The sequence below is a fragment of the Pseudorasbora parva genome, chromosome 15 (genome assembly GCF_024679245.1).
Source record: "Pseudorasbora parva isolate DD20220531a chromosome 15, ASM2467924v1, whole genome shotgun sequence".
NCBI classification, from domain to species: domain Eukaryota; kingdom Metazoa; phylum Chordata; class Actinopteri; order Cypriniformes; family Gobionidae; genus Pseudorasbora; species Pseudorasbora parva.
In genome coordinates this window covers 6,544,676-6,571,500 of record NC_090186.1, presented here as the reverse complement: position 1 = coordinate 6,571,500, position 26,825 = coordinate 6,544,676, and the positions used below count along the sequence as shown (strand labels likewise).

Sequence of the window (26,825 nt, the reverse complement as noted above, 5' to 3'; positions counted from 1 at the left end):
GAGAAGGATTCAGTGTCACCTGTGTCAGGTCAGAGATCTGTTTAATGAAGTCTTGAATGCACGTCCTCGAGTGCCATCCCAAAATGCATTTGGGCATGAAAAAACATTCCCCAGCTATTTGCCATATGTTTCGGCAGCTTCTGAGCACTGCATGTGTACCGTACTCTGCCATCTGTGACTGCAGCTGTGCTGAACCCTCCATCCGCTGCTGCATAACATTTATATCATATATTCAACAGACCCGTCAAGTGCCACTGACCACTAGTGTTCCACAGTACATCGCCAAGGCTTATTTGGCCTTTTTAAATGAGTGGCATCGGCTGGTAAGTTTATCCATTCAGTTAATAAGTTGGACAAGCAACAGGACTTGATCTTTGATAGAGCTAAGAGCGATAGCACCAGAGTGAAGATGCAAGTGTAAATCCTTGATTTCAAACTATACTGTGACATTACCAGTTTGCCCCTGTCATATGCCACTGTGTGAAATTAGCATTAGCAGGTCATTATTGGACAAAATATGATTCCCATTGCACACAAACTTGCCAGATTAAGCACTTTCAGCCTCTGGCGTCTCACGATACGAGGACATGAACTTCGTCTCCAGAGCCGCTCTGAGAGTCACTTCATCAGCATTTTACCCTTTCATTTGAGAAAAACTATCATCATATCATAAACACACAGAAACTCAAAGATCTTCACAGCCACCTGTCAAAATAAAAGTGAAAAAAATATGGAAATACTTGAAATGTTGGCAGAAATGTATTACTGTTGTACATTATAAATTAGCTACTTCTCAAAGTAATAACAATACAATAATAGTAACGATACATTTTTGCTTAACTAATGCACAGATAATCATGAGTTAATGTGTTACTAATGGTGAACTAACACATTTATTAATGATTACTGCATCAGCAACTAATGAAGATTATACATGATTAATAGATTAACTAATCAGTAATCATTTCTTAATAACATATTATATTAACTAATAATGTTAATTACCACAATGGGTCAAAGCCATGCATTTCAACTTCCAGTTGTCTGCTTTAATTAATCATTAGCTAATGATTTATAAAGGTATCATTATGTTATGACTAAACTTGTTGGGGCACATGACTATTAACTATTTCAAAATTAATTCAAAACCCATAACCATAACTACATATTACTTAATCAATTAGTTAATAGTCATGTGCCCCAACAAGTAAAGTCATAACATAACGATACCTTTATAAATCATTAGCTAATGATTAATTAAAGCAGACAACAGGAAGTTGAAATGCATGCTTATTACCAGTAGTTAATATAATGCTATTAAGGAATTAATACATTATGACACATTTAACTAATAACAATTTAATGATTGCTTAATCTATTAATCATGTAGAATCTTAATTAGTTGTTGATGCTAATCATTAATAAATGGGTTAGTTCTTCATTAGTTTTACATTAACTCATGATTATCTGTGCATTAATTAAGCACGAATTAATGCATATTAGTGCACCATTATTGTAAAGTGTTACCACTTTTTTAATTAATAAATTGTTGTTTTTATGAATTAAAACAATTAGACATGCTTTTTGATTATTACAATTCAATCAAACCATTAAAATGGAATCCAGAAAAATTTTCATGGAAAAACGTAATAAAATTGATTTCATAGGGCCCTGTTTATGTTAGTCTATATAGTATATGTCTGCTTTATATCGGCCATCAGCCACTCCATATTGGTAAACCACTCCTGACCATGGATATGGATTTTTCTTCTTCAGAAAGCATAATTGGATGAAAACATGAGAAGAGAACAGCACCTGGTTTCACCTGGACTGAGCATCCTGAAATGTCTTCCCTCACCCAATCTCACAGCAGGAGGCGATACATGATACAGCCGGGTTAAAAATAACCTCTCTCGTTCTCTATGACCTTTCGCTCCGTGCTCTCCTTACCGCTCGGAGCGTCGGAGGAAGCCTCGACATGCAGCTCTGTGCAGAGGAGACTCCTTCAACCAAAACACACCCAGAACAGGAGATGGTGTCACAGCCCAGAGTTTCTCACGGGGCAGTAAAATGAACTCAGCCGGCCGGTGTCATATTTGGGATTTATAAAAGAACCAAAGGAAATAGCTGAAAAGAAGCTACGCAAGCCAACACAAAATGCTCATTTACGCACTGAATGCCGTCAGTCATTTCCAAAGGTCTATCTGTCATATTAAAAAGCACACAAAACATCAACTAACCCCTCAGGGTGCCACCGAATGACTCACTCTTTAGGATATGATGAAATGTTCGCTAGCACTGAAATCAATAGGCAATTTTGTGTCATTTAAATCTTTGGAAATCCTTACCGGTTGATTTCCGTCATAACGTTTCCCTCGCTGAATGGACATAAACCAAGTTCCATGACATAAGTGCCAAAACTCACCGAGAGCAAACCCTCCTCTGCGACTCCCCGAAAACAAACCAGCACGTGTTTGGAGAAATCTTCAAATCTCTGCTTTCATATTTGCGTCGATCCGCTCAGAAACATTACATCACGGAGAGCCGGGATCCCCCCGTGGCATCAGGACACTTCACTTGTGTGGTTTCATCAATCAATGCTCTTTGAGAGACAAGAATGCACGAGAGGGAGGGAGAGACGTGAAAGCCATTTGTTTTCTTTGTTGGGCACAAGCGGAAGACTTGAATCAATAGCCGAAGCCTGTGAATCAAACTCTGGAGGTGGTCTGCTCACAAACAAGCCGTTCTGAGTCACACGCTTTAACGAGTCGTTGCTCTTGGACATGGGAGAGAATGAGAAACACACCACTGTACAGTTCGGCCCTGATGCAGCTGCGCTGGGCATCTTAATCCATGGCATTACAGCATACTCAAATCACTCTTTCCTCTATGGTCCTTTTTCCTCCATCCACTTCTCTGGCTGGTTTAATGTGAAACTCATAAAGTCGTAACATGAGTTATGTTACATTACTTAAAGAGATCGCTCAGCCAAAAATGAAAAGTTTCATCATTTACTTACGAATGGGGTTCAGTGTTGTTTTGGACCCCATTGAATGGTCTTTAAGGATCGTCTACAAGTTTGGAATGACAAAGGTGAGTAAATGATAACAACTTGTTTTTTTCTGTTCCCTTTAAGAAGGTGGTGTCACAGAGTTTTGCAACAGAGATAGGAGAGTGAAAAAATAAAAACTAAAGTGCCTGCTGCTTTTCGCTTCCACACAATCCAGTCATTCAAAGGCATTTGTGGTGCATGATGGGGGAAACTTCACCCACTCAGAGTTATAAGTGCATGCAACATGCCTCACTACGACACGAACAATGTCCTCTTTCACTGGCTTCACCCCATGCTGCACATGCAGAAAAGCACACTGGGAACAGGACAGATCGCTGCCTTACAGTAAACACACACTCTGAGGAAGAACTGAGGATAGATACAGAAGAATGCCGTATGACATACAGTTAACTTGTTGGTTATTTGCAAAATACCAATTTATGAATGCACCAAAACAATAATCACATAAGATGTACTTCACATCAATACGCTTTAAAGGGATAGTTCATCCCAAATTGAAAATTACCTCATGATTTACTCATCCTCAAGCCATCCTAGGTGTATATGACACTTCTTTCAGATGAATACAATCAGAGTTATATTAAAAAATGCCCTGATTCTTCCAAGCTTTATAATGGCAGTGAATGGAGGATGAGATTTTGAAACCCACAAAGTGCTCCTCATGGTTCCAGCAGTGTAAGAAAAATATCCATATTTAAAGCTTTATAATGGAATATGGATAGTCTTCTTACACAAACGCATCGCTTCACTTCAGAAGGCCTTTATTAACCCCCTGGAGTCATATACAGATACTGAAGAATCTGTTGTGAACTTCTGTTGTTTCATCATGACAAAGAAATGCTATGTCATGAAATGAATAGGAGATATTTTGAATTGTGGACTATTTCTAGGACAACAATCATAAAAGTACATTTGTGCCAGTGATCATGTGACTCTGTTCTTGTGTCCACTGAAGCTCAAGATGCTATTTGGGTCATCTCAGATCAAGCTGGAGAACATGATCATCATCATCAGGTTTGACATGAACTTGTAAAGTTCCTGCAGTGCCCCTGCCATTAAAGCAAAAGAGGGACAAAGCAAAAACAGATCAATTCTGAAACGCATTTTAATTCAACATTTGATTAAAACTGTTATGCTGAATTTTGTATTAAAGGGGTCATATGGTGCGATATCTTGTTGTTCTTTCTCTTTAGTGTTATGTAGCGATCTGTGCATATAAGATCTGTAGAGCTACAAAGCTCAAAGTCCCAAAGAGATTTTCTTTGTAAAAGTTAAGGCTCTGCCACACCTTCCTGAAACGCGTCGTTCAAACACACCTCCACATCTCTACGTCAGTTTCATAACACCGTCCAAATGTATACGCATAGAAAGGTGGCATAACTCTTATTCTCGCTGTAGCATTGTTGTCGCCGGCGCTGCCATGTCATGTCGCTGTGTTTTTTCGTTGCGAAAGCCAAACTAATTGGCCTTACAAAAAAGGGGACAATTACAACACTGTTCGAGGACAGTACAACCCAAATACGATACCAAGTTTTTACGATAACGAACTCAAACTTAGCAATCTGATACTTTCTGGTCCAGTCGCGCTGGCAATGTTTATCGATCAGCTTGGTCATCTGCATCATCCGGATCAGATTTGGGCACGTTTTGTTACGGTAGGACCGCCATTATCATGTCAATATTGCTTCGGGACCGGATGTTCCTAATATGGTAAGAAACATGACGTTTCCATCAGACGCTTGAGGTATTCGGGCCAATCACAACGCACTGTTTCGCTGGCCAATCAGAGTCCATCGTGCTTTTCAGAATGATGAGAGGAGCGTAGAGGAGCAACACTAATGTACAGTATGTGTAAATTAATTACTTTTTTGAACCCAAAACTGCGTAAACACATTGCAGTAAACCAAATACACAAAAAACGTCCTTTTTAGAACCATCATATGACCCCTTTAAACTAGAAAAATGCAACACAGAACCATTTCCACTATGCAAGTCTCAGACATTTGGATTCCACTGTCATTACAATAGTCAGGTGTGGCATGATTAACATTACAAGCCTTTGGAGATCTGCATCAGTTCTGTCCTCAAACAAAAATCATTGCTTTGTGCTCTTCTGATCTGCATTACAGGCCAGAAATCTGCTCTCCAGCATCTCTTATTAAAGGGATCGTTCAGGGTCATAGTCAGTGGCTGCAAACATTTGGTTACAAACATTCTTCCAAATATCTTCCTACGTGTTTAGCAGAAGAAAGAAATTTATACAGGTTTGGATTAACTTGAGGGTGAGTAAATGATAGCACAATGTTCATGTTTGGGTGAACTATCCCTTTAAGAACTTTCTACACAACAAAAGAAAAAGCTAAATAACCAGCTGCAACACCTATGAAAGGCTGTGAGTGAGTAAAAAGTTTTCCTTTGTTCTGTTTAATAGTCTACTAATGAAGATGGGATATGAAGCTTGACTTTACAAACACGTAAGGTGTGTGTGAGGCCGTTAACTTGAGCATTTCAGAGTCACGTTTCAAAATGATAACATTTTTCCCTCTTACAGCATGACAAGCCGCTCCACCGTTTTAATAGTTCAACTGGAATCTATGACTGAACTTTAAGGGAAAGAATGAAAAAATGAACCCCAAAAGGTGCTAAAATGAATTCATAATTGCATGGAACCTATTTTTGAAGGAATTCACCATCAACGAGTTAATATTAGTCACTCTGTGGCTCGATATGTATTTAATACGGCTGATATTTGCAGCACCTGGGGAGGAAACTGTGAAAAAGGAAGCTTTATTTCCTTTTGCAAGGTTCTTTAGAAATGGACGTACACAAACTAGAGTAGAAAAGCAAAACTTGTAATAAATCTGTTGTTTATTAGTGCAGTTTCGCCCTCGTAGTGCCTTCTCCTCAAAATGGCAGACTTCCTAACTGAAACTAGACACTAGATATGCTATTTTTAATGGAGATCTTTTGCAAGATGCAGGTTGTTTCATTCAGCTCTACAAGGGGACAATTGGACATCTGCAGGGATGTTTGAAGACACCTGTCGAACGTTTAACTGACCTGATACTCCGCTATGAACGGGATTTACTTTCAGGCTGTTGGGTCAATATAAAACCTTCAAAAGTCTTTCAAATCACATTCAACAAAACATAGCAATAGCAATCCCAAACCTGGTGACAGAACAAGATGCCCATATGTTATGCATATGCATGAGGTGTAAAAGCAAAAGCCGTGAAATTCAACTCAAACTTGATCACTCACAGTGGTCTGTTCCATTGTTTGACTGCGCTGACTGGAGGTGACAGTGACAGCTCCGCGTGTTAGCATGCGCTGAGATGCTCCTGATTGAGACGCATGTTGCAGTGCAGCGCCGGCAACAGCTCTCGCCTGGGTTTTTGGGTCGACGGCACAGGCCTCCTAAGAAAGGAACGTCTCTCTGCGTGGAGTAAGCTCCACCTGTCACGCTAACACACGCCCCTTGGACTTCATTGACTGTAAACCCCAGCCATACTTCCTTTCCTGTAATGAACAGTGCATTTCTTATTATCATGCATTATATCTTTTTCAGATTAAAACAACAACGAATGAGGGTTCACATCTTATCAGGCAAAGCAGACAGGTTTAGGCGCTTGATTTAATCACGCTTGCCCTAAATGATTGATGTCTTGAACTTGAGCAGAGCGACGGCTGTGCAATATATTTTACAATGCCATCTACATCATTTGTAGTCTCAGAAAGCAGTAGTTTGATTCTGTGTTGGAAACTTGTTATCTTACTCGTTTATTTGCAGCTAACATTCTATAAAGACTTTAATAAACATAAATCAAGCTTATAGTGGTTTATTTTACCTGCACATCCTCATCTATGACATTAAATTATGAAAAAAAGCATATTCTAATATAATAAATGTTTCCATTTGTTATATTAGATTGGCATTTTACTTTTTGGTCAGATTTCATTTAGGTTTTTCTAAAGGTTCCAATGAAGTTTTAAACATTTAACTGTAAAATTAGCAAGATTTCCTGCAAAAACAAAAAAACTCTGTTTCTGTTTTCACAGGTGGTAAAAATGTTTTCACAAATAAACTGGTAACACTTTAGTATGGGGAACACATATTTACTATTAACTACGACTTATACCTCTATAAATTCTAAATGTACCGCTTATTACTAAGGTAGTTTTGTAGCGTTTAAGTTTAGGATTAAGGGATGTAGAATATGGTCATGCAGAATTATGCATTAATATGTGCTTTATAAGTACTAATAAAGAGACAATATCGTAGTAATATGTATGCTAATAAACAAATAGTTATTAGTGAGAATTGAACCACACAATAAAGTGTTACCAAAAAAATTCTAAGAAGTTTTAATATAAAATAAAACCATTACATAATTAAGCAATTATATAAAAATAATTTACTGAATAGAAAACCAATGAAAACTAGCAAGACAAGAAATTCATGAGATACACGTTTGTTTCTTTTTCTGGAACGAGCTTCATGGAAACATATTTAAATGTTGAAAACCATGTAGGTATGTGAGACAGGCTGAAATGTTACATCACCCCACATTTTTGGCTTTCTCTTTTTTCCACTTCTTCAACTTAGTAATTGCTTTAAGCATTTGCCTTTTGGCCAAACCGGAGTCCTGTTCTGCAGACCTTCCCTGTCTGTGTCTATATGAGAAGACAAACAAACCTGACTAGTGCTTAGGCTTCTGTGTATCTGCATATAAACGTTCTCTGAGGCATCAAACTGAACAAATATTTCAGAATTACAACACCATGGCAACTTACACACCTGTAGAACAAACAAAACAAAAAAACTGAAATTACTGAGAAAATAATACGGAAAGAAATGCTTTGTTTTTTTATTTAAAAAACGTCTACAACAAATAGAGGAAGATTAAAAATAAAGGGCTTATAAATGGCTTGTTTGTTTTCAGATTTTTTTTTTATTAATGTTGCTTTTTTGTTTGTTCTTTAAAGTGATCAAATGATCTAAATATCCATCAACTATTTTTACATCACCGTTTAAAAAAGAAAACAATTAACATTGTTTAATTAAAAAATATATATTTAATACTTATTATTATAATAATAATTATTTTAATTATTTTAAAATCATACATATCACACACTTGAAAAGATGATTCTTTATTTACATGTTCTATTTAGAACCTGAAGAACCCTTTATATGATGAAATGGTTCTTTGTTTTAGAGTTTAGGGTTCTTTATTTCAGCCTTTTTGTTTTTCAAATCTGTAACTGTCAAAGCCAACTCATTACTTATTTTCTGAAGCCCAGCTATTCATCTACACACTCTCAACTGGTAAATCATTTCTTTTTTAAATTTTTAACTTTTGACGATTGTAACTGGTTTCCTAGTTAATGTTTCAGATAAGGATAATCATCTCTTCCCCACAAAGTAACAGAGATATTACATTTATGATCCATATTGTTAGATTTTTTAAATCATTACTTTATGCCTAAACATATCCAATCACAAAAAAATTAAAGCTATCCCATGACTTTTTCCTTTCACCATGTAAACCCAAATAATTTGGCAAAACTCAAATAATTTGATGTATGCAGTTTCATCTAATTTTTTAAGCTAAGAAAATCAAAATTGTAAGCGGAACTTGCAGATGGGAAATAGAAATCTCAACCTAGCTTCAGTTAAATTAGAGTTTGTCTAAATTAAAATAAACAAGTTCATAAAACTCAATGCAACATTGTCAGAAAAAAAGGTACATTTCTGTCACTGGGGCGGTACCCTAAGGTACAAAACCGAAAAGGTACTAATTTGCACTTTTAAAGTACTGATATTTACTTTTTAAGATACTAATACGTACCATTTAGGGGTGAGTAAGGTACAAAGATGTACCTTTTCACTTTTGTACCTTAGGGTACCGCCCCAGTGACAGCACTGTACCTTTTTTCTGAGAGTGAATGAAGCCATTCAGACTGCTTAAAATGTGTCAGTTTTGTGAACTCAAAAATAAAACAAAGTTAAATACTCATAAAAGGTCATTTTGTCAAGTTTGCCCTACTCAAACCAATGCATTATTTTGTGCGTTAAGGTTTACAGTGTGGTAAAGGGCTCACATACTGTCCATTTGTTAATTTTGTCCTTCATAAACAATTGTTGTTACAAAATTAAATAGAAGAGACACACTGTAACTCTAAACTCAACTGTGTATCTGCAGAGAGAAACTGTCACTCAGAATACACACATAATGAAGGACGTGCAGACATAACACAGGATTGTAAAGATATTTCACAGGAACTTGGTCTACATTACATCTACATCATGTTCAATGTTAATTGTTATTTATTAGTGTATTCAGCTAACAACTGTTGTTAGAGCAATGTCATTTGTGCTACAGTTGTCCATGTCAATAAAAAATAAAGGTACCCAACTGACTCTACAGACAACTTCTCTTTTTTTTATTTTTATTTATAAATGTAAAACCCAAATTGAGGCAACAGGATATTATAAGACCAGACAGAGAGACAGCTAAAAAAACAATATTAATAAATAATATTAATAATGCTAATATTAATAATATGAAATAATGAAGATAAACTATTGTTGAAAAGTTAAATTATAACGCCATTAAGGTCCTATAACACTTTCAAAGCAAGGATCTTTATGGAACCTTATAAAACAGTTTCTATTACCACCAAAAAAAATCTGCTATATTGTTACAAGGCAAAGAACCCTAATTTGGTACAGTTTAGAACCGTCTTAAAACATCCACATTAAAAACGTTTATATATATTTATATTTTTATATATATATATATATATATATATATATATATACTTGCATAAATAATGTCCACATGTAAATGACAGCACTCAAAGCAATCTGAAACACTGTTACCAGCGAGTCTTAGCTAGACAATTAGAGGCGGCTGCATGTTTTCTTTCAAGACACTCATCGTTGAAATGGCTAGGTCTTGGACTCATTGACCCCTGCCACTAAAACCTGTTGACTGTAAGTTAAGGTCACAACTATTGACTGCAGGCACATAAATCTGTCTGTATAAAGGCAGGCGAACCAGCTTTTCTATGAGCTACCTGATAAATTGCGCTTGACTCTCGGTGTGCAGAGAAAGATCCATTTATGGATCAATGCCTTCTTAACAGCAATATTACATGGAGTGTGTATAGAACATTTAAAGCTTTTGAGGTCTGTGGTAGTGACTCGTGACCATTGCACTCTTGGGTTAACAATCTGTAACTCTGTCCTGCGTGCACACACACACACACACACACACACACACACACACACCTCAGGCAAGTCAAAGCAGCATTCCATACGTCAAACTCAACTATATGACTCTGAAATACCACGTTTAATCTTTTCCTTTCTGCAGAGCGGGGTGAAACATCATTTCCTTTGACCTCAGGCTTATGTTTACCACTGAAACATTCAGCAAAAAAAGATGCCAAATGTGTGCTCGTGCACGGTTTCTAACCTTTTTCTGAATATTTTTTTTTTTCTGTTGTATATGAGACCGAGGCACAGCCTAATGCTTTTTGACTTTCTCAGTTAGTGTAAATCCACTTGGGGTTCAGAGTATTTCTTTTTTTTCCCCCACATTAATTTCACACGTCTAGTACAATTATGTGGTATTGTTTCATTAATACATTTTTTCTTGATTCACCCTTATGTGACAACACAGGTGAGGTACATTGTAACATGACCAAATGACAGCTTAAAATGTTATCCGATATCTAATTAAAAACACAAATACAAAAAGATAAACTAAAGGATTTTGTCAATAAAATACAGGCATTTTTTAATCATTCACTTTTTCGGTTTGACAAAAAAAACAACACAAATGATAAATCATAATTTCTGGACAATGACTCAGTCTTTATTCAACTTTTTCCTCATGGTTTCTCAATATAATTTCTAAAAGTATAGAATATCATAGGTCTAATAGAATATCATTGTTAAATAACAGATATAAGATAACAATAATATCAGATTTTTCTCATTTTAAATGAAATGTACTTTTGCTATGGTAAAATAAATGTTCAGTGATATCTTCCAAATATGCTTTTAATCTTGGCACATTTTTTCCTATATAAAATGTTAATATGACAACTAGTAAAGATTCGTCATGCTGGCATGTGTGGAAAGTTTCAAACCACGTATGTTACAACTAACCCCGCGTTAGGTTGTGCCCCGCTCATCCCTACTGCTGTTAAGACGCCGCAAAAACATCTCTATGCAAATAAAGACAGAACAAAGAAAAGCTGTCTTGTTCTGCAATCCGCACTGCAAGAGCTCAACCAATAAGAGGTTTCTGCCAGGCAGCGTAAACCCACCACCGGTGCACGGTGTTGATTTGGTGAAGACACAACGATTTACTGTACATCTGAGACAGGAAGTGGTCACGCCACCCCTGCTGCTCCACTCCCACCTCTTACCCCTCCCCCTCACCACCTGCGAGAGTCTCACAGGATGCACACACACATTTACACACCTCCAGCTGCACAAAGAGTAAAACCACATATCATACGTGTTTTTATTCATTCACACCTCAGTGCCCCACAAATCAGCAATTTACTCCAGAGAACGTAAAATGCCTCTCAGACAATAAACTGGTGTTTTGAACAAAATAAAGAAATTATAAAAAGAAATATGCGTGGTCCACATTTTGTCTAGCTGATTAAAAAAAACGGTAACACTTTACCATAAGGTTCCATTAACTAAGACTGATAAATGCTATATTAGTTCATGTAAACTAATGTTAAAATAAAAGTTGTATTTGTTAACATTAGTTAATGCACTAACATGAACAAACAAATATACACTGAATATTTTTATTAACAAACATTAACTAAGATTAATAAATACTTTAACAAATGTATTTCTCATTGTTAGGTTATGTAACAATATTAACAAATAAGATGGTACCAAAAAAAAAAAAAAATCCAAATTAATTATTAAATATTAAAACTAAAAGTAAGTTAAAAATCCTTGATTAAATGATTATTTAATCTACTTGATTATTAATTTATAATTATAAATATGGTAAAAATACAGTTGATAGTTATTATGCAAAATAACAAATACTAATAAAATGTATACCAAGTTATTATTCTAAAAATGTATTTAAAGGTGCCCTAGAATGAAAAATTGAATTAACCTTGCCATAGTGAAATAATAAGAGTTCAGTACATGGACATCACATACTGTGAGTCTCAAACACCATTGCCTCCTCCTTAATATGTAAATCTCGTGCATAAAAAACACCACAGAAAAATAAGTGCTTCTCAACATAAGGCCAACCGTGACACAAGCATTGGGGATCATTTATATGCACGCCCCCAACATTTGCATCTGTCCAAACATGTTCATTGTCAGGCGGAACTGACGGAGCCGAATCATCGGGATGCAGGTAACGAAGCGACACTCGAGGATAGCAAAAACGGCAGCTCTCATGGACAGGGCAGCTTCCAGGCTGTGCAGGGGACGTGAGGACTTTTCATACCCTTCCCACAGATAAAAAAATGTCAACAATAATGGTTGATGTTTATAATCGGATACCACAACAATTTCATTCAAGATCGTTTGTTTGTTCGGCCCATTTCAAGCAAGCTTCGCTCAGCGTCTTAAACTGAAAAAAGGGCAATTACAACTGTATTGCTGCAAGCAGTAAGTAGCGATTTATCCACTTATTGTCTGTTTAAACAATTTCTGATTAAATTGAAAGTTTCTCAGAGAGACAGCATTGTCTAGATGACGCAAGATGCTAGTACAGTAACAATAGGAAACACCAAGTACCATACAAAACTAAATAGTGTATCTAATGACAAAGGGTAATATTATTTTGCATTACAACATACAACCATAGATACGTTACTTACAGATTGTTCACTCGATCCTTCTAGCAAACGTCACCTTTTCCACCATGAGTTAAAAAGACAGTCATTTGACAAGGCTATTCATTTTGTAAAAATATAAATATCTTTATATTTTTGAGAACTTAAGTATGATGTTTTTACATGCTTGTATTTCAGAGTACATCACAGTCACTGCGTAGCCTTCATTGTGACTAACGTTATATAAACATGCAATATCGTTGACGAAAAAAGAAGAGTCTAAAATCACTGGTTTTGGTTTTGTCTGAGGGAATGAAGAGCGTTCGCATGGTTGCCAGATTTCAGCCATTTAAATCCCCCAATTAGAGCTTTTCTGTGAAAACTGAAAAGAACACATTTACTATCCGGTGTTTTACCTAAAGAAGTACAATCTGGCAACCATATGCATGCAATCTCTTTCTCGCGTGCGGATGATCTAAAAACAACAAGTAGGCTGCATTTTATCAATCCCCATTTGAGATGTTCTGCTTAAAGTGTCATTCAGTCGGTCTGTGTTCTGTGATAAGCCAATCACAGCAGAGCTCAAAATTAATATTCATGACTCTAATAAATAAGGCAAAAGCAGAGCATTACATCCTAGGGACAATTTATAGGGTTGTAAATGGACCTGTAAAGCTTAAATAAGCCAAATACCCTCAATGTAGATATCAGAGAACAATTTAACATATTGTTTCAAATCATTCTAGGGCACCTTTAACTGACAAATAAACATTAAACCAACAGATTAACCAATGAAAGACACTGACTGAGTTAATTGTGTTTACATACATTTAATGATATAATGAATGTTGCAAGGTAGTGAACATCCCCTCATTTAGGACCAAAATCTTGTCACTATATATATATATATATATATATAGTTTTTGCGCAATAAAATTACTCAATGTGACAAGATTTTGGTCCTAAATGAGGGGATGATCACTACCTTGCAACATTCATATATATATAAATTCACCCCTCACAGTTGTCATGAAGGTCAAAATTAGCCGTATAGGCCAAAACCACAATTTGTACCAGGCTGTAAACATGTTTTTTTTTTTTTTGCGGTAAAGCTGGGAATTTTAACATGGGGCTCAGTGAGATTCTGCTGCTTCTGGAGCCTGCCTCTAGTGGCCAGTCGATGAATCACAGTTTACATTACTTCCGTATTGGCTTTAAGAGAGATCGCGGGAGGTTGCCGCTTGGTCTTGAAGAAGGAAATGACATTGGTGTCAATGAAGGCCTTTCTGAGCCATCGGATTTCAACAAAAATATCTTCATTTGTGTTCCGAAGATGAACGGAGGTCTTACGGGTGTCCAACAACATGAGGGTAAGTAATTAATGAAGGAAATTAAATTTTTGGGTGAACTAACCCTTTAAACACGCCGACTTGTGTGCACAGACCTCTGCTAAAAGATTATTATTTATTCATTATTATACATACAAGTGTTCATCATCCGCAGATGTTTCCAATAGACTGCGGTGTGAAACAAACTCCACACACACAATGGGAATGTTTTGTTCTTCATTCTGAAGTGCAAAGCAATACAAATAAATCCGTCTGGGAGGAACTGTGACCTTTGCCAGAGCCCGCGTTCCCTCCGAGTGCAGTCCGCCTGCTGAGTCGCTCTGGCAAGCGGAAAACAACTCGCCACACAGGGGTCACCCCCGCTGCCGTCCCTCCCTCTCACTCCCATTCTCCTTTTACTTGCTGTCTCTCTCTAAAACAATGATCTCACTCACTTACCAGGAATCCGCTGATTGTTTTAAATACCTTCCACTCTTGTGGACTCAAGTCACTTTTTCCCATCCAGAAAAAAATGGCAGAGGGGGAAATAAAATGACCTTGGCAGGAAGTTTAGTATGAGACAGTTCATTCAGGCTCTTAGCCGACATTGTTTTAAATTACTGCTGTCCCATATGGCAATTCAATACGAAGTAATAGAGTAAAAGAAAGAGCGAGAGAAAGGTCAAAAACATCCACATTTTTCTGCAAGTTATGGTTGGCTTAAAATCTAAGGAATCCGAAAATGAAGTTGCCAAGATACAGGAACGGTCTCTCTTTTTTTCAAGCTCAAAACCATTTCTCTGACGGAGAGTGTGCAGCGGAGGTTTTGACAGCATAGCTGTGGTATGTTCACCTGGGATAAGCCTCGACAGAGCATCCGATGACGCAGACAAGCCGAGAAAAACATCTAGAAATCTGACTTCTACTGGCACAGATGCCCAGACTCTCTCAAAATTTGAATCATTGACATAAATGTTTATGGTTCGGGTGTGTAAATCTGGCATGAAACATTTATAGCAACATTTCACATTTTCCCTGGAATGCTAAAATATGCAGGAAAGCATTCGATGCCGTCATCTTGACAGATGGGGAACGAGGTTCAAAAAAAGAAGAGAAGAAACAACAAAACACATTTTCCAGGCTGGGTGGCACTAGTGTGTGTGTGTATGCATGCATGTGCTTTAGTTAGTTTTGTGGTATAGTGTGTAGGTTATATTTAGACGGAGCATCAATATTGACACAGCACACTGCATATGACTCATCCGTACCGACACAGGCCAGTGACACTCCTGCCCTCCCTCAGGTTTCCTTAGTCCTGTTGTGGTGTGAAACCATTTCTATTTGTGTGTGTAAGTGACACTGTGTCATATGCATATTTGTGCCCTCAATCGATACTTTTTTTTCCTATATATAATTAATCGTGATTTATAATAGTTTTTTTTTTTTTTTACTTTGATAGACATTTAACATTACAGTCTAATGGAACGCTATCGATTTCATCATTTATTAGGCTTTTAAAAAATAACTTTAAGTGAACTTAAAGGGTTAGTTCACCCAAAAATGTAATTGATGTCATTAATGACTCACCCTAATGTTGTTCCACACCCGTAAGACCTCCGTTCATCTTCACACACAGTTTAAGATATTTTATATTTAGTCCGAGAGCGTATCTAAGTGTATGCACACTATACTGTCCATGTCCAGAAAGGGAATAAAAACATCCTCAAAGTAGTCCATATGAGACATCAGTTAGTTCATTAGAATCTCTTGAAGCATCGAAAACACATTTGGGTCCAAAAATAACAAAAACTACGACTTTATTCAGCATTGTCTTCTATTCTACGTTTGTTTTCAATCCTAAAATAAAGATTTGAACGGTCATGAATCAGCTTATCGATTCATGATTCGGATCGCCAATGACACATGATATCAGCAGTTTGACACGCGATCCGAATCATGAATCAATCCGCTGATTCATAACCGTTTGAATCTTTATTTGAGGATTGAAAACAAACTCGGAGAAGAAGACAATAAATAAAGTTGTAGTTTTTATTATTTTTGGACCAAAATGTATTTTTGATGCTTCAAGAGATTCTAATTAACCCACTGATGTCACATATGGACTACTGCGATGATGTTTTTATTCCCTTTCTGGACATGGACAGTATAGTGTGCATACATTCAATGGAGGAACAGAAAAGCTCTCAGACTAAATATTAAATATCCAACGATGAACAGAGGTCTTACGGGTGTGGAACGACATTAGGGTGAGTCATTAATTACATAATTTACATTTTTGGGTAAACTAACCCTTTGAAACAATATTTTTTAACAGAAGCCTTTCTAAACACCTTTCTTAACTGCATAAATTATAAATTAAATATAGATTAATCCTTATTAAATCTACAATTGTCTCTGTTCCCTCTGTTCTTTGATCAACATTAATGACAGAATCACAGCATCTGTTTTTTTAGGCTGCTGTCACTTTAAGATCTGCCGCTGCCTAACATGAACGCGGATCTGACGCTGTCACACGCATCTCATTATCTCACAACTCTTTATTTAAGACTGCTCTTATGAGGATACTCAACAAAACGAGACAGTTTGGCATAATTCGGTGTGTTATTGTTTGTTCAAGCACGAAAGTGAACTGTATTCTTTCTTTCTGTGTGTCGTGTGTGTGTCATAGTCGGGACATTCACTATTCAAAGTTCTCTTTTGTCTTGTCGCACTCAAATAGTTTAAAAGCATTTGCATGAATAAGAGCGTGATCATATAATGTATACGCTAGCCAAAGGATGTCAGAAAAAAAGAACGCAGAGTTAAAAGTTAAATATTATGAATGCGTTAAACTGAAGAAAAACAAAGATTGCATGAGTTAATTTAGAGGAATGGAGACCCGAGCCCGATGGGAGCCAACGGTACCCGGTGGGCTGGGCCAGGTTCAGACAGAAAAATGTGGCCCGATCCGATATATATATATATATATATATATATATTTACAGACACAGTTGATTTGTGTGTGTGTGTAATTGCCCGAGGCTATGCCTGGCCCACATTCACTGCAGCACTTGGACTGTCTGTTTGCAGGAGGTAAAAACACTTCTGCCTGCTTCACTCGGGTCACTGATTGCCGGTTTGTCATTTCTGGAGTAGTGCTGAAGTGCTCAGAGCTTAAGGCTTTGGAGCAGCCGAGCATTGATAAGGTGTCCTGGAGATTTCTGCAGACAGCAGCACATCAGCGCATAAATAATGCTGGAGCAGTTAAGAGTGTGAGAAAGAGAGGGAGAGTTCCAAACAGAGATCCAGTGACACTACATATGCTGCTTTCCAGTTCCCTTGGTGCCTATTGTACACTCATCCCTGGCTCCATGTATAGAGGATATCTGAAGTTAACTTGGCGTGCTAAAATTAGTTCATTTTGAATATCCTGCAAAGTTAAAGTAAGTTAATATGCAGATACATACTTTTAAAAACATAATATAAATGCACTCGTTGTAAAGTTTGGATGAAATAAATGCTACTTCTGATTAATTAGCTTAATATATATATATATATATTTCCAAAATATATTTTTGGATCTTTATATCTTTATTTCCAAAAACACACACATATATATATATATATATATATATATATATATATATATATATATATATATATATATATATATATATATATATATATATATATATATATAAGTACAAACAAATGTTTCTCAAGCAGCAATTCATCCTGTTGGAATGATTTCTGAAGGATCATGTGACACTGAAGACTCAAATAAATGTAGCTTTATATTGCAGAAATAAATTATATTAAAAAAATATTATAATATAAATAAAATGGATAAATTGTAGTAATGTTTCACAATACTACCGTTAATAAGCCTTGGTAAGTAATATTATATATCTATATATAAATCTCTCTTTATTTCCAAAAGCACATCTGAGATAAATCAAGCTTAAAGAACTTAAAGTACTCAGGTGGTGTTCAAAAACTGGGTAACTTTCCCTCTTCTCATCCTGTTAAGTCATATGATGTGATAGATGTTCCCTATGCCGGTTGCAGTCTTTCAGACTGATCATATGTGCGATCTGGAATCTTTGAAAGCCACCAGTTGGACCTAACTGCTCTAATGGTAGTGAGCCACCTGTTGAACCGCTCTATCTATTGTTAGTGAGTCAGCACAGCGTGAGCTGTACAGTACACACAGACCCAGTCAGCCTCACTTCGATCTATAGTTTCTATTGGTTAAACTCCCACTCTAAGAGGAATGCAGAGGAGATAAAGAGAGGAAAGAGATGTCTGGCACATGGGAAATGTGAGAATGAATGAGTTGCAGACTGCAGAGTAAAGAACGGCTTCATGAATGAGTCTGCGGAGTGCAGTGAAGTAACCAAACCAAAGTCTGAAAGATGGAAGAACAGTGTGATATACTGGTCTGCAGTTCTCCAGTTGCAGTGCACATGTGACTCAGCAGCTGCAGGCATGAATATTCGGACAGGAATGACAGATCTAAATTTATCCATAGAACAAACACAACACACACACACACACACACACACACACACACACACACACACACACACACACACACACACACACACACGATGAATCATCCACAGAAATCCCCAAGAAGAGATGCACTTAGCTTTATACTTATGTGCAATGCAAAAGCAGTACTTTTACCGGTTTGGAGAGACATAAGGATGGGTAGATGACAGACATTCAGTTTAAAGTAAATAATTTGTTGAAGGTGTGACTCTATTGGACATGTGAAAGCATGATCACTGCCACGGTGACTTTTCTTAACATACAATAACTGTGCTATTTCATTTTTTTAAAGATACAAATAGTTTTATATGGAAGAAGCTTTTAAAATTCTCTTTGCTCAGAAAACCATATAAATTAACAAGTGACAGCAGATGCTGTGCTCCTAATACGAGTGACAGCTGCATAATAAACTATGTTTCCATCACCTGTTTTTTATGTGCAGGTTGAAGTATCGCATTAGGAACAAGTGATAGAAACAGCATCTTAAAAAAAACAACAACCTTAAAACGTTTTTATGCTCACTTGAGGTGGTTTTTGACTTGTGCGAAAAAGAGTTGATGCGAATAATGGGAGATGGAAACGCATTTGATGAATAAACTCTGACGTAAAGAACATTTAACCCACGTGAGCTGTTTTCACTGATGTTTTTTTTTTATTTACTGTTTGTTACTAGGTTATCAATATCTCGCCATCCGCTCAAACAACTTGATAGAATTCACTTTTTTTTGCTTCACATTTGAATGGAACATCTTGAAACCTATAGGCTATGTTCAGTCTAATTTTTTACCTGCATTTACTTACAGGTGTGAGTCTCGAGATGTCCTGTTTACACAGCAAGTAACAGTAGCATCTCAAATAATGTCTGTATCAAGCCTGTATTCTCTTACCATTAACCATAGTGACAGTAACCAAAGTTATATCAAAGATGGTGATGAAACTGAATAAGTTTAATTATTTTTGACACTATAAGAATCCGTGAGCGGGAGTTTGTCCGTTAAATCTTAAAGGCGCACTGTGTCAATTTTAATGGCATCTAGTGGTGAGGCTGCAAATTGCAACCAGTCACCGCTCACCCATCCCATTCAAAGCACATAGAGAAGCTACGGTGGCCGACACAGGACAAAGATGTCATTGTCTGAGAAAGCAGAGAGTAGCTAGCTATCTGTATAGAAGTTTGTCCATTTAGGGCTACTGTAGAAACATGACAGCGCAAAATGGTGACTTCACTGAAAGGCGGGGGTGTCCGATCCTGATCCTGGAGGGCCGCTGTCCTGCAAAGTTTAGCTCCAAACCCAACTAAACACACCTGAACCAGCTAATCAAGGTCTTATTAGGGATACTAGAAACTTCTAGGCAGGTGTGTTGAGGCAAGTTGGAGCTAAATTTTGCAGGACAGTGGCCCTAAAGGACCTTACACCCCTGCTGTAAGGGGACCCGTAGGTTGTAAGGGTTGACGACGTAGATGTGACGTGAGCCTCCTGTCTGACAGCTGTAGGTCTTCTAGTAGTTGTGGAAAGTGGAATCTGAATCACGTTGTTTAAATATTTTCTCCCGTTGCTTTTGGCTCACGATGGGCTTCTCCCCATTCTTCTCCCTTGACTTTATCAGACTTTATGTTTTCACGTCCCCCCAACTGTCTCATAGACAGTAAAATATTGTTTCTGAGCATCTCCTCCTGTCTATACGGTAATTTCTCTACAGTGCGACAGACTTGCGTTGGTTATGACGCAATCGTTAGCCTATTTTTACAAAAACAGCTTCTACGGGGCGATAGTGTAAGATACAAGGTAATGGAGCCTTTTATACATTGTCGTGTTTCTTTATAAATAAACAATGGACAAATGGAGTCTTTAAACTTCTCAGATGTAAAGTTATTCACTGTCAAAGTGACGCAAAAATGAATGGGAGTCAATGGGATGCTAACAGCAGGTGATGGCTTGGTTAGCAATGGCAGCCCCTAGCGGTGGAACGCTTTCCGAGTGCTAGATTACACCCTTGGTGTGAACGTGGCCATAATCTTGATCTAAAAAAACTAAATACACGAAACTGCACTTTCCCCCCCCCTCCATTACTCAGACAGGTAGGCCTATGGCTAGTTTTCATTTTTCTTATGACAAAGTTAGAATAACAAAAAAAAAAAACAGTTCTACACTTACACAGCCGCAATTTTAAATTAGGAAACTGTTCATAATGACGAAAGTTCAGCAACACTGATTATGACAAATAATTATTATTAATTTTTAATATAATTAATTGTTATTAATGGCCCTAAATGTATCTTTATTTGAGTCTCAGAACAACTTCAATGTCACATGATCCTTCAGAAATCAATCTAATATGATGTATTGCTTCTCAAGAAATATTTCTTTGAAAACTGGTTCATTTTTGATGAACAGAAAGAACAGCAATTATTTAAAAACATAAATCTTTTGTAAATATGTTTACTGTCACTTTTGATCAATTTAATGCATACTTGTTAAAGTTTGCTGTTACGAATAAAAATGGTACATTGATCAAATAATCAATGAGATGGAGAGCAGAACGGGAGAGGTTTACAATGTGCGAGAGAGGCTGACAGTATCAAAACAGCAGCTGTGCTGTGTGTTTACTGCTCGCTCAAAGCTGAGGGCCGCCAGGAGGAAGCACCGAAAATCCTACACACACACACACGTCACCCATTAATAACTACACACATAAATCCCTCGATTCAGCTTAAAACAGAACTCCCGCAAAGAAGGAGTTTAAAAAGCAATGATCCGAACGTGAAGGTAATTGTGTTAATTCAGCGCTCCGAGTGGAATTCTCTTTCCGCACGCGGCTGTGGGCCGGAGAGACTGTTGACTGCTACGGAATTCCTGGTGTGGTTTTTATGGGCTTCCATTGAGTCAAACGCTTCCACTATTCCACCCATAAACTTCCTGCTCGTTTGCGCTTGTTGTTTTTAAACTGGAGCTCAATTCAAGCCAGATGTGGACCAGCCTGTCAATCTTTTCATTTATTTGTTCATTTGCGTGTAAGAGCATAGGGTGACTGAAATTTGACAAAAATGATTCAACAACAAAGGCATGGCAATCCCAAAAATCCTAGAACAAAATGGTCCAATCAGGATTTGGCCTGTGGCAAGAGCGAGTGAGATTTGCCTTGGCACAGACACTGATGAGGGTGAACACAAAGAGAGATTCCCTCGACTGTCTGTGTGCCATTACAGACACGCTCACTGCACAGGGACTGATGATGCCAATCATTCACTGCCACCCAAAATGCCATGTGAGAACAGAAAAAACATCCCGTCTGAACTTAAATGGCTCAGCTCGCTCTCTCTCGCTCTCTTTTTCTCCTTCTCAGAGGCTGGAACTCGGTCAAACATGCCTTAGTGCTGACGTGGGACGGCTATGGGAACATGTTTTCATACCCAAGGCTCTTATTCTCCACGAAGAGCTTTACTGGTGGGCTTATTCAAACAGGCAAGAGAGAAGAAATGCTAAAACTTGTGAAAACTCAAATGTACCAGAACATTGCTGTTCAAGTATATATGATGCATGAGAGTTTAAAAATACACTTAATCCAATATCAATCATTGGGCATTAATGAGGTTGATGTAAAATATCCGTTAATAGTTACTCAATGCCATGCGTAACCTCAACCAAAGTGGGATAGGCTCTTTAGAAAAAGCACTGTTAAAACCTGTCAGTTTATGAATCATCAGCATGATATGGAGCCCCTAGGGATCTTTGCAAAAAAAAAAAAAAAAAAAAAACCTGCTGCAAAACTAAACTTGAATGGAGTATATGGAATAATGCAATTCATTAATTTAGGGAATTTGCATTTGATGAATAATTCATTCTAATTCTAAATCTCTAATGAGTTTTGAGCAAGAAGCAAATCATGAGAGAATGACTTGCAGAGTGAATACTAATCACACAAAAAAAGCCAAGTGGATTTTTATCAGAAATGTACGTGGATCTTAATGAAGCTATTAATTGTGCTACAGACTCATCCTTCCTGAAAATATGATTTTATCGCAAGTGCTGACAGGGGCTTTTTTGCACCACCTTTCTTTACCTATAATAAAAATTATATCTGATCAAAATCAACAGGATAGCTTACATTAAATGTGATAGAAGGAGGTTTATAATGGTACTTTAAAACAGGGGTATTTAAACTGGGGTCCGGGGACTATGAGGGTGTGCTTGGGGTCCATGGAAAAGTTTAAGGGGGAAAACAATGTCAATAAAAAAATATAATGAAAACATTTATATTGATTAAAATAAAATAAAAAATAATAATGAAAAGATATTAAAACAAACTACAATAATAGTAAATTAATAAAAAAGTAAATAAATAATACACTTGCACTGTACATTTTTTTGTTTTTTTGTTGGTTTAACTTAAAAAAGTAAGTAACCTGGTTGCCTTAAAATTTTGAGTTTATTTAAATTAAAAATTTGAGTTGATACAATGAAGGAAATTTGTTTAATAAGTAGAAACTCAAAATATTATTGTATCTGAACCACATAAAAAAGTTGATAAATCATGAAAATAGCACTATTTGGCATGTTTCACTGTGTCATCAGAATTAAAACACACACAATTACCCAATATGCTTACAAAATCGTTTAATAATATTTTAATAAAGGTTGTCGAATCTCAAAAAATGTTCATTGTATTAACTCAAAATTTTAATTTTAATGAACTCAAAATTTTAAGGCAACCAGGTAACTTTTTTTCTAAATATTTTTTTACAGTGAGCACCGAGGTCATGGGTTTGATTTTCCTGGGAAAGCAAGAACTGACAAAAAATGTAAAATGTGTACCTTGAATGCAATGCAAGTCACTATGGATAAAAGTGTCTGTCAAATGAATACATTTTGTGTAATGTACAGTACAGTAGCCTATTATTAGTAGACAAAAAACAAACAAACTGTAATATATATATATTATTACAATATATTCCACATATTTATATAATCAATTGTTCACAGTATAGATTGTCTTTATACATGCTAAAAAATATTAGCTATTTTTTTGTTTTATTTTAGGATTGGGATCCCTGGCACAAGGATGATTATTTAAGGGTATGTGGGATCTTTAAAAAAAATCCTACTTTTAGAATAGCACAAATATTTGTATTTATGAAAAAGGGAATTCAGTTAAATTACCTAACACCAGAGCTATTGCACAACACAAATATGTGTTGCAATTATTAAGATTAGGTTTGCATCATTTACTCATAAACAAAACCCACAGGACTTCCTTCCGTGGAACACAAAAGATGATGTTAGGCAGAATGACAGCCTTAGTCACAATTCACTTTCTGCGTATGATGCAAAAAGATGCAATTTTAGTGAATGGTGACTGAGGCGATCATTCTTTTGTGTTCAAAGGAAGGAAGAAAGTTGGAACCATTTGAGTAAATGATGACAGAATGCTCATTATTTGAAAGAACTATCCCTTTAAGGCATCTGCTGATGGCAAATGTATATCTATACGTGATCTCAATCAGGAGAGGGACAGTGAGCTTGAACACATGATACTGTAAAAAAAAACAATGGCGTCATATCTGCTGCAACACGAGATTATGCAAGTGTCTGGTGTCTTTATATATTCAAATCGATTAGCAAATCTGAAATCATCTTCATTTTTAAATAAGACAATAACGTGGGTTTTGTTGGTTTGCTACAGTCTACCTTAAAGGCTTTTAGAACGGAGATGATACAAGTGTATGAAAGGGGTAAGTGTTCAGAGAAAGCATGGATAGGCTATTGAGGCGATGTGAAATTAATTTAGCATTCGAAACCAATGTAGAAAAAAATAGATGTTTGGACAATTGAATCTGTGGGCAAAGAAAATAATCTCCTGGATGGTTCAATAGCGCCGCAGACAAAGGAATGCACGCGCAGCTTAAATTGCTGCATCACCTCATTTGAAATGCCCTCATTACATTGATTCATTCAGACGCTTGTCAGCTCACTTACTGGATAACCCGAATTCATTCATTAAGCGAACCGTGTTAGGAATCCTGTCCAAAAGGGGGAAAACGAGTTTGTATTATTGTCTAGGAATCCCGGCACAAAATCATATTTTAGGTTAATATATTTGTATTATTAATATTCTTATTATTAGGTGTCCATGTGTGGGGTTTAGCGGGAATTTAAGAACTGAACCGCCATTCATAACTTCACCAATCCACATATCCAAGGCAATCTATTTGACCGATATGTTTCTACAATAGCAGAAGGCAAATTATTCCCGAGAGCGCGCTCGCGCGTATAACGTCCACTTCTGCTGGTGTCCATTAAATTAGGCATACTGTTCAACGCGCGACTTAACGTGCTAATGCAAAACACCTGCATCACTGAAGGAAGTTCGTTGAGTTTATTCATCATCATCGAGGGAAGACCGGAGATCCAGCATTCCAGCGTGCGCGCGCCGAAAACGGTTCCTTTAAATGGTAGTCGAGACGTTTGCATTGGGTGCTGAACCAAATAAGGCTCGCCGTCCCTTACACAGCAAATATTCTGCTGATTTTATGGGGATTAATCGGGGTGTGCAATGCAACGGCTGTGGTTTACATCAGAGATGTGCTGCGCAGAACAAAGACAGCTTGCTTCCCATTTTCACAACCCACTGCAGTAAGCACATTTTCCAACTAGCAGAGGATTTTGATCCCGGTTGCTCTTTGAAACAGAGCTGGTATGCAGCGCATGCTCTCTCCTCTCCCCTCATGCATAATTAAATAAAAAACACTGATTAATACATAATCAAATAATTATGTTAACAATATTAACCGTTGCGCTATTTAATAAGACACTTTAATTGTCAACTCCATTCATTAGGAAGGAAAGGAGGCGGGAATCTACACCGGGGGTCGGTTGTTATGATCGGTCAAGGCCGAGTGACAACTTCTTTCTTTAAGCGAAAACAAGCCATGCCTGACCCCTCCTCCCCCCGGGATCGCATCCCACTACTAGCAAACACACTCAAACTATTGTCACTGCTGCACAACAGGATGTGGTAACATTACGTTTAAAAGGGAGTGTGTTTTCAGCTGAAGTAGACCCTGGCAGGCATGCGGTTTAGCCTTTTCCCTTTCTGTGATATTTGCCTGTATATCGTGAAACAAAGCCTGAAGTGCCTGTGAAATAGCCCACTCAAAAACACAAGTTTGGCGCTCCGATGAACCGCATGTAACGAACAGGAGCATCGAGAGGAAAAATAATAATAATCATGCAACTCACCTTCAGTCTAGTTTTTTTTCTCCTTGTGATGCAGCCCTTTTGTCCGTTTAGCTAATATTTTTTCTCACATGATGACTTCCTTGCAGACTCCTAAAGTCCCCGGGCTGCAGGGAGATCACGTTTTGCGTTGCACAATATTTCGTTTTCTTTAGGAGAAAGAAAGCACGGTTTATGGTTGTAAAAGTGTGTATAAAAATGTGTGTATGCAAGTAAATGTGTGTGTGGTGATCTCTGCAGCGTGCGGCTCCGTCTGCTCTGTTTGTTACACTCGAATGGAACGCCTACTCTCAATCGCTACATTGTTGACATTCGCGCACTGACGTCACCCCATCCCTCATTCACAACATAGCGCGCTGCGCATTGCGTTGCTGCCTCCAGTGGCAAGGCACCTTACTCCAAATATGTGCGCAGCCGCGGTTCGCGAATTAGAGTTGCGGCGAAAAGCAATGTGTGTTCCGAAGCCAGTTTCACGAGTACAGGCTGATCCCAAACGAGGACTGGGAAACACACGCACGTCTTGAACGACTTTCGAGGAGAATACATACATATTGAAACTGGCTGTCGCTTTGAACTATGCTGTTATTGTGATTTTGCTTTTTGTAATAGTTTATTAAATAAAATAAAAATAAAAAAACCCTCAAATTAGTTCATCATTCAAAAATTGTTGTAACCGCCTGGGTGTCAGTCCTCCCACGAGGAGATTGTATTTGAGTGAATTTGTCTGACAGCATACATGCCATCGTTTTTAATGTCCCGTAAAGAGCACATTCAGGGTTTTCCAGAGACACC

General features: G+C 37.2%; 1 protein-coding gene across 2 annotated transcripts in view; it reads right to left on the bottom strand.

Moving 5' to 3' along the window:
- bach2b (BTB and CNC homology 1, basic leucine zipper transcription factor 2b) overlaps positions 1-26,292 on the bottom strand; it is a 130,126-nt gene extending 103,834 nt beyond the window's left edge. The window contains exons 1-2 of one of the 2 annotated variants that reach the window (XM_067416897.1): positions 26,037-26,292; positions 6,335-6,592 (exon numbers count right to left, since the gene is read on the bottom strand). In XM_067416897.1, the coding sequence (XP_067272998.1) occupies positions 6,335-6,400 (66 nt within the window). In that variant the 5' untranslated portion in view covers positions 6,401-6,592; positions 26,037-26,292. The remainder of the gene's footprint in view (positions 1-6,334; positions 6,593-26,036) is intronic. The other variant, XM_067416900.1, reaches the window with a different exon arrangement.
- Positions 26,293-26,825: the final 533 nt, after the last annotated feature.